General features: G+C 36.5%; 1 protein-coding gene across 28 annotated transcripts in view; it reads left to right on the forward strand.

The window, feature by feature from the left end:
• SYNE1 (spectrin repeat containing nuclear envelope protein 1) overlaps positions 1 to 13,823 on the forward strand; it is a 302,466-nt gene that overhangs the window by 275,420 nt on the left and 13,223 nt on the right. For 23 of the 28 annotated variants that reach the window (XM_040553823.1, XM_040553826.1, XM_040553827.1 and 20 more), the window contains 9 exons: positions 1,098 to 1,248; positions 4,959 to 5,141; positions 5,568 to 5,705; positions 6,459 to 6,650; positions 7,459 to 7,792; positions 8,639 to 8,707; positions 10,712 to 10,854; positions 11,752 to 11,878; positions 13,147 to 13,358. In XM_040553823.1, the coding sequence (XP_040409757.1) occupies positions 1,098 to 1,248; positions 4,959 to 5,141; positions 5,568 to 5,705; positions 6,459 to 6,650; positions 7,459 to 7,792; positions 8,639 to 8,707; positions 10,712 to 10,854; positions 11,752 to 11,878; positions 13,147 to 13,358 (1,549 nt within the window). The remainder of the gene's footprint in view (positions 1 to 1,097; positions 1,249 to 4,958; positions 5,142 to 5,567; positions 5,706 to 6,458; positions 6,651 to 7,458; positions 7,793 to 8,638; positions 8,708 to 10,711; positions 10,855 to 11,751; positions 11,879 to 13,146; positions 13,359 to 13,823) is intronic. The other 5 variants (XM_040553846.1, XM_040553828.1, XM_040553839.1 and 2 more) reach the window with 2 other exon arrangements.

Consider the following 13,823-nt stretch of genomic DNA (forward strand, 5'->3'; position numbering starts at 1 on the left):
GGTTTAGAAAACATGACCTAAAAGGGAGAGTTGCAATAATTAGGCTTACCCTAATGATGTTTGTCCTGCTTCATATCCACAGATTGCTATCTCTAAGTAATTTTCTACTGTTTCCATGGTAATGTGTGCTATTAATACATTTGTAATAGTAAATTAGCTGAGCTATCAGTATTTAGAATTGTTATTGTGCTAGAAACAGTTATTCATTTGAAAAAGGAAAAAAAAAAAAAATCAGGTGTTGAAACTCAAGTTCAACAACATATCATCAAAGTGTAAATTTTGCCTCAGAGTATTGCATGGATCAGGCTCCTTTCAGACCTGCATATCTAAGATTTGGGGAAAATGTCTTCTGTATGCAAAAGCACACAAAGTTCTGTTGTAATATAAGCTGTCCCCACCCCCAAAAAAAAGATCATCTTGGGATTTTACAGTCTCAATATTAAGACAATTTGATTTCAGGGTCAAGAGTCAACCACTCCTTTCACATACTCAATTGAGGTCAAATAGTCTATTTGAAAAGTTGAAATAATTTTTTTTTTTAATTAAAAAAAAGAAGTTGTTACCATGAGAGAGAACATTTTACCACTTGCTGAATGCCAAAAAAAGAAAAAAAAAAAAAAGAAAAAAAAAAAAAAAGGTCATGTCCTTTTGCCGTGCAGGATAATGACTGAGAACTTTAAAACAACTCAAGCATTCTGTAAAAAAAAAAAAAAAAAAAAAAAATGTTCTGCAGTTGAAGTTACTGTGGAATTTCTAATCTCTGAAATACTGGTTTAGGTACCTAGATTAGACTGTATATCTGAAGTTATTTAGCATGTGCTATGATTTTTACAGCTCCTATTGCATGTTTATAGTGTTCTTTTTATAACGGTTCCAAAATTAGATGTAGTAAAAAAACTGTCATCATCTTATTCCAGCTCAGTCTGGAATGAGTCAGTCTCCTCTGTTGTCTGTTTATCAACCTGCCTGTCTGAGTTAGATTAAGAGCCAGTTATTGTTTAGTGCAGTACTAGTTTGCTGTTGATGATTATTTAAAGTACTGAAGGTCAGCTGTTCTTCAGTCCCATCATTCCTTAATTTTCCATTATCTATTGCAGAATTGAAGAGACGTGGCGGTTATGGCAAAAGTTTTTGGATGACTACTCAAGATTTGAAGATTGGCTAAAAACCTCTGAGAGGACAGCTGCTTTCCCAAGCTCTTCTGGCGTACTTTACACGGTTGCTAAGGAAGAACTGAAGAAATTTGAGGTGATTTATAATACTTGAAATTTAATATCTACTGATCACATTACAGCATCCAGCTGGTGTTCTTCCTTCCCATACACAAGTCACTCAGCAGACCCTGTATTGACATAGCAGAGTTGATGATTTTGCAACTGCCCTCTCTGGCAGGTTTCTAGGAGGAAAAAACAGTGGAAGGTGGAAACTAAAAATGCTAATAAATTAATCCAGCCTCACTTCATTTTTCTTCACCACAGTTAGAATTCTTGGCATTTTTCTTCTGCAGCTCTTTAATATGCTCAGTCAGCAGGTGCTCCATAGCATTCATTAATCTCTCTTCAGTAAGTACCTCTTCAAATGAATGCTGTATGTCTTGGCTTTTGCTTTGATTTCATCCCTTTACTTCTTTCCATAACACTCTGATACCAGCCCTCTGAACTCTTGTACTGTTTTGTACAAAGTACTATGTCCCCGTGTTAGATACTTATCCCTGAAATGCACATGCATGCAAGTGTTGTTGTATGTCCACATGGTGTCCCCAGCAACTCAGAGGTCAAGTGTGTCCTTAAAAGTTGACAAGCTGTCACTTCAGTCAATGCTTAATGGCTTGTTACATAACCCTGTCATGTCTCCTACAAAGTGATGCTTTGTCTCATAATTGCAATGGGTTGTAAGCCTGTATGCAAAACACACACAGTCCATGTGGCTAATCACGGTAAAAGTCATAGAATCAGAGAATCACAGAATGGCTGGGATTGAAAGGGGCCTTAAAGATCATCTAGTTCCAACCCCCCTTTCATGGGCAGGGACACCTCTCACTAGACCAGGTTGCTCAAAGCCCAATCCAACCTGCCCTCGAATGCTTCTAGTGATAGGGCATCCACAACTTCTCTGGGCAACCTGTTCCACCTTCTGAGTAAAAGATTTCTTCCTAACATCTAATCTAAATTTCCTCTCTTTTACGTTAAAGCCATTACTCATTGTCCTATCACCACACGCCTTGACAAAGAGTCACTCCCCAGCTTTCCTGTAGGCCCCTGCTAGGTTCTGTAAGGCCACTATTAGGTCTCCCTGAAGTGTTCTCTAGGCTAAACAACCTCTCTCAGCCTGTCTTCATAGGAGAGGTGCTCCATCCCTCTGATTGTCTTTTGCTTAGTTTTAGATTTGCAAAGAGAATATCAAGATGAGAGAGAAAAATGACTCTGAAGAAAGAGAACAAGTTATTTGGAGACTTCTGTAAACAAGCCAGGTGCTAGAAAGTATTTGCTCTGAGGAAGAAATGCAAATTTTACATGTCCAAGAGAAGTTAATACTTTCTAGTGCGGCATTTAATTCAGAAACAAACTGTGAAGCACTGATTCAGGTTTTATTATTGACATTTGCATCTCTGAGTGTACTGGCCAAGTTTTGTTGTTATACACTGTGCCAGACTTCTTAATTAGGGTGAGGTAGGTTACCAGAGCATAATGATGCTTGCTTGCTGGACCCATGCACTCTGCCTCAGACTTTCTTTCCATTGTTTCTTTATTCAGTGATCAGTGTCTAAGTGTCATGTTTACCAAGTCACTCTATGAGAAACAGTACCAAAAATCTTAGCTGTCTGATTTTCACAGGTGACTTGACATTGCCCAAAGTCTGTTTCATCAAACCTCCATTTTTAAGGTGACCTTCCCTCTCCTGCAGACTTGTGCGATTTTTACTGCAGGAACTAGCTGCAAAGTTTAGCTGTCTTTCTAGAAGCTTTCCCTGCAGTTGGGTTCTTTCTCCTTTTCCTTTTCCCTCTTCTTCCTGATTATGTAGTTTCTCAAACTACCAGAAAAAAAAAAAAAAAAAAAAAAAAAGAATAGAAAATATAAGAACTTGGTGTTCAAATTCAGTTGAATTCAGCAAATTCACTGTTAAGTCAGTATAAAGTCAGCCACCTATGCATACTAACTAAATTGATTTTCTGCTTTAACTGAGTTTTTTTTCTAATTTTATTTTCCCCTCCATATTAGTTGAATAATAATAATAAAAGTAAATAAATAATAAAAATAATAATTAAAAAAGTGTAAGACCATGTAAGAACATTTCATTTCCTGATCGTGGAAGTCAGAGATGACTGTCACTGAATTCACAATACAAATTCACACTGCACCCTCCTCAATAGCTTACAGAGAAATGAAAAGAGGTTACAGGGAAGAAGGCAACAGATGTATTCTTGTGTAGCTGAACTGGAAGTATGTAAAACAAATACACAGCTGTTCTTTTGCTGGACAAGTCTTGGTAACAGGTGAAACAACAACTGCACATTTGTAGATTTCATAATCCTAGCAAATATAGTCATAATTGTGCCTCTTGCATGAGGATCACTTCCCTTTTTCTCCTTGTGTGATTTTAAGTGAATTCAGTTTTGTTGAGTATTTCACTCCAGTTACAAGCCCATTTGCTGCTTGCTGGTTGTCTCATACTCAATTTAACAGTGATTTAAACAAAGGAAATAGTTTTATTGAGAGGACTTTACACGCTTTTATCTTTTTTTCTGTTTTTGGACCAGCTTCTTTACTTCTGTCTCTGGTCTTACGGTAAAAGAGTGCTTATTTCACTTTTAGCTTTAGTACAGTATGAAGAGTATAAATCGTTAATGAAGAAATCTTGTGTTACCTGATATTAATGAAAAATTATATACCGAAGTGTTTTTATCCATCACACTTCTCTGGTTCTTAATAAGGACAGTGTCTTGTTTTGGGAGAGATTGTTTATCTGCTTTGTGAGCAATAGTGGAGAGCAAGTTTGTAGAACTACAATTGGAGCAAAAAAATATTCGCCTTTGTCCTCCTTTTATTCAAAAGAGAGATGGTAAAGTAGTCAATTTTAAGGCTTCTTTTGTTTGATTTTCTGTTTGTGAAAATAGAGGTAAGTGGAATTTTGAAAAACAATTCATAAATAATTTTTGATTGGAAAAAAACAATCAACTCCTTACACAGTGCTTCCTCTAGCTTGCTTTGTGATTGCTAGTCACACTGTGAAACTGATGGGCTAAATCATCTACTTTTCCACTCCCCAGCTGGGTGACTGAGTCTTTAGTAATAGTAGAGGAAGCAATGAAAGTGTGTGACACAGACACTTGTCCAGGCATATGTTGGTATGGATGTTCATAAAATTTTCTTTCCATGGAAATTTTAGACAAAACTGACTTGAATACCAATATACTGAGGTTAAAGAGATGATTCTTTCGGTACCATTTTTTGCTATTTTTGGTAAAACTCAGATTAAGCAGTTTCTTAAAACTTCAATATTTGCACTTCAGCAAATGTAGTTTGTGTAAGGAAACCCAATGAAGCCACAGTAATCTTGGCTTACTTTTCCATTAAATAAAAAAAAAAAAAAAAAGTTTCATATTCATTGCTTGTGTTCCTATTCTTCAATACAAAGGCATAAGAGCAAGTAGAGGACACTATATTTTTTTTTTTTGGTGTGATTTTTATCATTATAACAGGTATTCTTCTTTCAATTTGTCACTCAGTAAGCTATGTCAGCCTTGTAAACTTTTTTCTTTTTCTTGCTCATTTTAATCAGAAGAGCATATCTCGATGTCTGAATCTACACTATCTACACTGAAATTTATTTAACCCCAAAAGATCAGCTAGCATGGGTTTTAGTGTAGAAGCAGGGTCAAAGTAAAAGGAGAAGCTATATACATATTGTGATTTAAATAATGAAAAATCTGATGGTGTCTTTTATTCACACTGCTTTAGGCCTTCCAGAGACAGGTGCATGAAAGTCTGACTCAGCTGGAACTGATTAACAAGCAATATCGTCGCCTGGCCCGGGAAAACCGTACTGATTCTAACTGCAGCCTCAAGCAGATGGTCCATGAGGGGAACCAGAGATGGGACAACTTACAAAAGCGAGTTACTTCCATCCTGCGCAGGCTAAAAGTATTTTTCCCTGTTTAAGACTTTGGCTTTCACTACTGTACTTGTGAATTAAGGGCACTCCAGAACCTTCCAGTTTAATGCATTTTAAGTGTTTTTGAGGGTTTTTCTACCTTTGGAAGAGAAAGGGAGCTTAGAAGTTCACTTTGAGGTAACCAAAGCATGAAATCTATAGACAAATGCTTGGTGACCTTGAATACCACCTCCTCCTTAGAAGATAACTTTCGTATGTCTGCTAATTGCAGCTGAAGGTGATGTTACTGAAGAAGGAACCCTAGAAATCATGTAGGAAATGAAAGAAGAAAGTGTACTGAGTTTGGGTTAGGTTTGAAGGGCATGAAAGCTCTTTCTTTGGAGAATGCTGTTGCTGGTTTTTGGGAGGTTGTTTGGTCATTTCATGCCACTCTGTTTTCCACTCCACTTCCCCAGCATTTTATTGGCCAGCGTGAGGAGTTTGAGACAGCACGTGATAGCATCCTGGTTTGGCTAACAGAGATGGACCTGCAGCTGACCAACATAGAGCATTTCTCAGAGTGTGATGTCCAAGCAAAGATAAAGCAACTTAAGGTAAAGAATAAGTAAATGGAGAGAGGGTGAAGGAAGAGAGAAGGGATAAAAACAGTCTTGGGTCATCAGAAGGTGGGAGTGGGGGGGGAGGCAGCTAGGGGAGAATTTAAGAAACATTAAGCCAAAGTGCATCCTGATACAGTCCCTTAATTGCAGGCTGAAATTCAGCCTCAGAAGTTTTGGTATATGTTATGTTTCAATACATACTTTTCTGCTAGAGTGAAAGAACTTTGGGCAGTGATAAATTTTCAGAAAAATAAGTGATAGTCTCTGTTCCCTAATTAAAGGAAGAAATGTAGATTAAAAATAATGTCAGGTCTCCAGTACCTCTGACACCTAACAATTACTACATTTTCCAACCATTTCTGCATCCAAGTAATACATTATTTGGTGAGAAAAATGTCAAATGGGAATCACGTTATGTTATCCAAAATTCCAGTAGGTTAGCTTTAGCATCTGTGTCCATTCTAGACGTTTGGTCATGGGATGGCTTGTTTAGAGAAGAGCTTTCTTTCCAAATACAACAAGAGAGGAATGAAATGGTAAACCATGAAGTATCACTGTTCTTGACAAGAAAGACTGTGGAATGCTAAATTTAATTTCTCATTGTTGTTCATACCAGAATATGTAGAATCATTCCATTTTGTTACCCGCACCGTTCTTACTGAAAAAATCTAAGACTTGTATCCTTAACAACTTAGGTTGTTTTAATGAAGATTTCATTGATAAAGTATGGGCTTTGCTTTTATAAAGGCTTTCCAGCAAGAAATTTCCCTGAACAACAACAAAATTGAGCAGATAATTGTGCAGGGAGAGCAACTCATTGAGAAATGTGAGCCAATGGATGCAGCTGTCATTGAAGAAGAATTAGATGAGCTGCGTCGTTACTGTCAAGAGGTCTTTGGACGTGTGGAACGTTATCACAAGAAACTGATCCATCTTCCTGTGTGTATACTTACATATGTATTTGCTTTATTGCCATTTAACAAATGTGAGAATGAGGAGACAGAAAGATGTTGAAATGAACTAACATTTCCAACTTTCAAAAAAAAAATTCTGTGGTTTTAATTTTGTTACAACTCTGACTGTCTGCCTCCCTTCATTGCATGATATTTATGTCCTGTTCAGAGAGCAAACTTAACAGATTTGGATTTTTTTGTAAAGCATCATGGAGATCCATGCAAACTTGAGATTTATAAAGCTTTGCTAATGGGGGAACATCTCTACTGTTTTGTTTTCAAAACAATAATAGAGTGATTCTCCCCAAGCAGAACAGATAGAAATTTGTCTCCAGAACTGAACAAACAGCTGAAGAAGTGAGAGCAATATGACTTTTGGTAGCTCAAGTCCCACGAAAGGGAAGGAACAAAACCCATTTTTTCCAAAAAAATGAAAGAATATAATAGGAGCACTGGTCACAATAAAGGTCACTTAACACTTGATTCTAGAGTTTTCTTTAACTTGATGTCTGCATTACACTGGCATCAGTAAAAAGTCTGGAGCCATTTGCTTAGTGTGAGACTGTAGTGCCTTAAATAATTAAAATGACCTTGCATTACGAAATTTCTTGTTGTTCTCTTTTTTTAGTGGACCTTTAAATAATGAAGGGGAAGTGCAAAAGGAAGCAAAATGTAAACCCCATCATTTGACTATTACCTAATGCTACTTTATGCTTTATATTTATGCTGCCCAGGTTGACCTTACAGTGCTTTTGCATGTTGCATTGATCGATCCGTTTGCATTATTTTTCTAGCTGACAGATGATGAACATGACCTCTCTGACAGAGAGGTGGATCTGGATGAATCAGCAGATCTCTCTGATATACACTGGCACGACAAATCTGCAGACAGCATTCTCTCCCCACATCCTTCTTCCAACCTTTCACTGCCCCTTTCACAGCCAGTGAGAAGTGAGCGATCAGGTCGGGACACCCCTGCAAGCGTGGACTCCATCCCCCTGGAGTGGGATCATGACTATGACCTTAGCAGAGACCTGGAGACAGCTGGTTCACGGGAAGTGCACTCTGAGGAAGAAGATGGAGAACAAGAGAAAGACTTCTACCTGAGAGGAGCAGCAAGTATAGCAGGTATGGTAGCAAATTGTGTGTCCTGTTCTCTCAGTAAGAAGAAGCAAATGTTACATGTGTGACTGCTTGGCTAAGATACTCATGGAAAAGTATTTTAAATAGCCCCTGAAGATCTTAAATAGCTTTCCCCAAGTGATCCCAACGGCCTTCTGGCCTTAGATGCAGTGCTGGAAATTCCTGGATGACTACAGCCTTGGAAAATCACAAAGGTTTGTATGATATGACAGAGAATTGGCTATCTCTGTGCCTGCAGCCTGCCAGATGGGATATGTCATCTGTAAGAACTATGCGTCATAACTTATTCTGACTAGAGGAAACTATGCTGGATATGGCAAGAGGCGCAGAACATACTGATGAAGAAATGCTGGGGGAGAGATCAACAACCCAAATCATAAAGTGCTTAAGTAAATTTTATTTAAATCTTAAAGTCCATATTCAGGCAAGACTCCAACAACCATGAGTTCAGACTGAAGTGGCATCTCAGGTCTTGCTTTCCAGCAAAGCTGGAAATCCTTTCTAAGTTTGTATAGTTTGTGCAATAAATCTTAATAAGTGAAAGTTACCAAATGCAGACAATTGTGCAGGAAGACTTACTGGTATATTACACTCTGATCTTGTGGCTGTCTTTTGCTTTCCAGGTCATTGGTCTGAAAAGAGTCAGGTTTCCCTGGATATTAAGAGACTTTTTAGCAGGATCCTTACTTTTGTCTTCATCGTTTTTCCTTCTCCAGAAAGGATGTTTGCTATTGGAACTGTTTCTGTACTTCATCCCATGGAAAAGACTCCTGTTATGAGGAGGCAGCCATCACTGAGCTGTCAGTTTAGACTGTGCTTTTATTTTTTCAGATGTAGAGATCCCTGAAACTCTTGACACCTATGTAACACTTACAGAAAACGCACTCAAAAATATCTCTGGTAGGCAATGCCTAAGCATTGCCCAGATGCAAATACTACAGTCACAAGCAAAGCATCTTCCTCTTCTCTATGTCTTGGTATCTGTTATACTTTTCACAACTTGCAAATATTTCTTCTGTGGCAGCATTGGCATATTAATGTAGAAATACCTGCTTTACTGCTGTGATTCAAGGTATTACTGGGTGCATGGATGAAACAATGAAGTTGAAGTATTGGCCCTCTCACCTTAGATAAAGCTGATTAGACGAAGCTGATCAGTAGTTTATTCACATTGGTATTTGTTCTTTGAAGTCCCACAACAGGACTCAATGCTCTATGTCTCTCAGAGAAGAGTGATTTCTACAAAGATTAGAGCACAAGGAAAAGATACAGAGCAACACTTAATGGTTCAGTTTTGCACTTTTTCATTTTATTTTTTTTTTAACACTGCAGCTTGAATTATTATTTAGCTATAAAGTTTTAGGGTAGTTCTTATTTCATGTGATTATGATGCTAAGGTGACGGACATACTGTCATCCAACGTCTTTGTTTTAGTCTTTTATATTGGAAGGTAGATTTTTTCAGTTTGCATTTTTACACAAGATTAAGCATACTGTTTCACTTGTTAGATCTCAAAGAGATTAGATGCACTTGCAAACACCTTCTCTCATGATCTCACAGTTTTACTCTTGTGAAATAATGCAATATTGCAAATATGAAATATCAAACATTTTAAAATCTTTGAATTTGTGACCTCAGGTTCACTGTCTGTTTTTATTTTTTTCCCCAGTTTAGTCAAATAATACTGTGAGTTAATCATGATTAAGAGTATAGATAGTATTATGTATAGAAAAACGTATAGTTTCATAACCCATGAAAATTTTGAAAATAGTGAGAGAAAATTTTGAGCAACTTGTTCTATCTATTTGGTGGGATGGCACTTTGTATGAAAAGAAGTTTAACCATCTCAGAGTCCCCATTTTCTGTAATTAGCTGGACAGAAGGCTTCCTTTATGCAAGTTTTCAAACTTGTTTTTTATAAACAAATTCAGACCGTCTTTGTAAACGAATGGAAATCAGGCACAGTCATAGAATATGGATAAGAGGAATCTCACGCAGTCCTCTAGGCTGCAGACTACTTCAGACCAGAATTGGCTGTACCTGATTCATATCACAAAATTCACTTGACCTCTATAAGGAAAATGTACTTGCCTCAAAAACAATATGAGTTCCAAATGGCTTGGTAGAATAATACCATTTTTAAACTGTTTTAAACATTAATTTTGTCAAATATTTGAATGGAAAAACACTATAAATTTTGCTGCTTAGTGTGGTTGCTTTAATCAGGTGTGGGCTACTCACTGTGGCACTTCAGAACATCCAGTCATCTTTGGATCTTGAGAATATAATTACAACAATATCACTTATCATTTATATACCACTTTTGATCTTCAGAATTGAATATAAATAGAATCCATTCATGTAGCTCAAAATTCTACTATTTTTAGTGCAGAAAATTAATACAAAGAGAAACAAGAAGAAATCAAATTTTAATGCAGACTTTGAAACAGGAGCTTGTGATACAAGGTTTATCTGGAAGTGTTTGAACATGAAAAGGAGCCATGCTGTCTCCAAAATCAGTGAGGCTAGAACATGTTTCGGTAAAATCTCTGCCCTTCACACTGGTGAGAGATTCTCTGAGGGAAAATGTTCTTTCAGAATAGTTAGCAAGCCTGCTTGAAAGTGTGAAGTTTTTGATCATATTCTTATGGAAATTATGTTCATTTGTACAGTGGTACAAATATATATATTTTTATATATATAAAGATTGCTAACATGCTCTAATGCGACTAGTTATGAGGTTGCTTTGACTTGTACTACTTATACAGCTGCAGTCATGTTTCTTCTTTACTGTGTAATCTAGCTAGTATTCCTGATACTTACTCTGCCTAGGCAAAATGTAGATAGAAGTTCTGGAAAATTTGTGTGGCAGTCACTTTTTTGTTTATTTGTTTTTTGATACAGGAGAATCTAGTGCACTAGAAGCACACATCCTACAGCTGGACAAGGCCTTAGATACCAGTCGTTTCCAAATACAGCAAACAGAAAACATCATCCGCAGCAAAACACCTACAGGACCAGAGCTGGATTCCAGTTACAAGGGTTATGTGCGTGTGCTTGATTCTCATTATATGCTGACATTACTAAAAATCACTGTTCTTAGTCATGGTGGTGTATTTTGGAACAAAAGTCAAATAAGCATTCCAAGCTTAGGTTTACTTGAAAGAAATCAAGCTGTATTTTGAAAGAAATACAGCTTTTTCAACAACTGCTTCTCAGGCTTACTCACTCACATGGTTACTACCCTTAATCACATGCTTTGTTGTTTACATTATTAGTGTTTTTACAATAGTGTAAGTTTACAGAAACATCACTCTAGGGAGTTTATTTTCCTATTATATTTCTGTAGATGTCCAAAAGTAATTTCTCACACGTGTTTTTATCCATCTGATGTTGATATCTTTGTTTAAAATTCCTCTGCTTTTAAGAGCAAGTTTTAAAGCTTGATTCATAATATTCATTTTGCTGATGAATTGTAAACATGCATCATATAAGCAAAGTTGCATATGTGGAATCCATGACTGAAAAGCTTTCTCAGAGAGGTTTTCTGTAAGAAAAATATCTCCATAAGTTTTTCAGACCATTTTATTACTGACAGAATTGAAAATTTAGGTGCTTGGATGCATAGTAATATTTCCATACTGTTGTTTCTTTTCTTAATCACATTTTCTATTGTCTAAACATTTAGAATAGATGTCACCTGGAGTTCTCCAGCAAGATATGGCACAGAGGCACTGAGATATTTTTATTTCATCTGAATTTAAGTCTTTATTGTTTCCATGTAGATGTCCTTGATTGTGTCAGGACAGATTGTCAAAGGAATAGATTTTTACCCTCACACTTGGACCTACCTGCAGAAAATTTTGGAAGTTGCGTTTTCCCTGCAACTAGTCTTGTACAGTGCACATTGAGATGGGTATTTCTTTGTTTGTTTGTTAACACAGATGAAGCTACTAGGTGAGTGCAGTGGAAGCATAGACTCAGTAAAAAGACTTGGATGCAAACTGAAGGAGGAAGAGGAAAAGTTATCTGGACTTATTAACCTGAACAGTACTGAAACCCAAACAGCTGGTAAGTAATATTCAGTATTTTGATGGAAATCAATTATGAAAAGTAGCAAACATATGCAATGTTTTTCTGAATTAGCAGTTGGTGTTATTTACTGACATAGATATTTACATAATTGTGTCTGTTACCATGTTCTGTTTAACATCTCTTACAATGTACAACATCTCTACAAAAAGTAGGAATAGTAAGTATTCCTTGTATATGTCATATGAAGACTTTAAGCATACAAGTGCATTTTAAGAACCCCTTCATATCATGAGACATAACTGTAAACCTTTGAGAAAGTCCCTGTAGATGCAGTGCATTTTATTAAATGTTTTCTTTTGAAAAATGATTGCTTATTTTGCCCTACAAAACATGTAAATCAGCATTCATTTCTTCTAATTTCTTCTATTTTTAGAATTAGAATTCTACTTTTTAGAATTAGAATTCTACTTTTAGAATTAGAATTTCTTCTAATTTCTTCTACTTTTCACTTTTTCTTATATTAGCTGTCTACAATATAGTTATATATATTCACCTGGTAGAAGTATTCACCTGAGTAATTTTATGCATCAGCTGTAGAGCAGAATGTATTGATTGTAAAAGCATGAAGATGTTCCAGAGTCTGTAAAGGCGAGGTCTCCATTCTCAGCCTGGCAATACACGCTACCCATGTAGTTTATTTTATTTGTAATTAATATATATATATTTTTAATTTTAAGTTGATGGGATGATACAACTTGTCCTTCTCTAAGACATAGCATTTCAAGTAAACTAAGAAGAAACAGACCCTAATTTATTTCTTTTTAACAGCGATACTTATCCAATGCAATATCAGTAGCTTTAGCTAATGTGGTGATGTGGGAATATTAAATAGTGAGAGGTACAAATACTTCTGAAAATAATAATAAATATGCGGCTAGTTAGACATATTCAGATTCTCTCCTGTTAGTATTTATTCTGATTTAAAATGTCTTTATACCAGCATAACCTGTTCAGAAACACGTATCAACTTAGTTCTGTAAAGCCAAGAGGAGTCTGACATTAGAGAGTGGTAACATTTTTTGATGCCTGGTTGCTCATCCAGATTTTTCATTCTTTCTCTCCAACATAATGTTTTTTCAACCTAACTTAGTTTTCAGCATGGTGCTTAAGGGGTTAGGGTTTTTACAGATTTTAAGGGGCATCTTTTGTACTGTGCAGGATTCAGCTGACACAAATGCATGTGTGGCAAATGTTTGGGGTGGTTTTTTTTTTTCTTTTTCTGAACTTGGTGTTTATCATTCCAGGTGTAATTGACCGATGGGAATTAATCCAGGCTCAAGCTCTAAGCAAGGAACTAAGGATGAAGCAGAACCTTCAGCAGTGGCAGCAGTTCAATTCTGACCTTAATAGCATTTGGGCTTGGTTAGGAGAAACTGAGGAAGAGCTGGAGAAGCTCCGCTGCCTTGATGTCAGTACTGACATACAAACCATAGAGCTTAGGATTAGAAAGCTGAAAGTGAGTTCTCTGTTCCTTAATTTAAGTTGTAAACAGTCCTGAATGCAACATATATATTAGAAAGGTCGCTGATAGTTGCAGCTGGTTTGCTCCATTCTGTACATAGCTGATGATTGAAGTAAGTAACTTCAGTGTGATTTTATGAATCACCTTTTGGCAGAAAAATGTACTGCTGCCATTTACTATTTAATACAAATGAATTTTTGAAATAGTAATTCTATGGCAATTCTGTAATTCCAGAATGCACAGATAATTGCTGTAGTTAGCTAAGCTGATGAAAGTTGAAAAAAGCCAAATGAAATAAAATCTCTTCTAGTAAAGCTGGTAACAAAATAACTATTTCAAAAAATACTCCTCTGGGACATATTACTTTGTGTGGGGGAAGAAGAGTGCCAAATGGGCTCTAGCCTAACTCACTGGTGCCACACAGTACAGCAAAAAAATGGTGTCACTTTGCAACATTCC

Source organism: Cygnus olor, chromosome 3, assembly GCF_009769625.2.
Source record: "Cygnus olor isolate bCygOlo1 chromosome 3, bCygOlo1.pri.v2, whole genome shotgun sequence".
NCBI lineage: Eukaryota > Metazoa > Chordata > Aves > Anseriformes > Anatidae > Cygnus > Cygnus olor.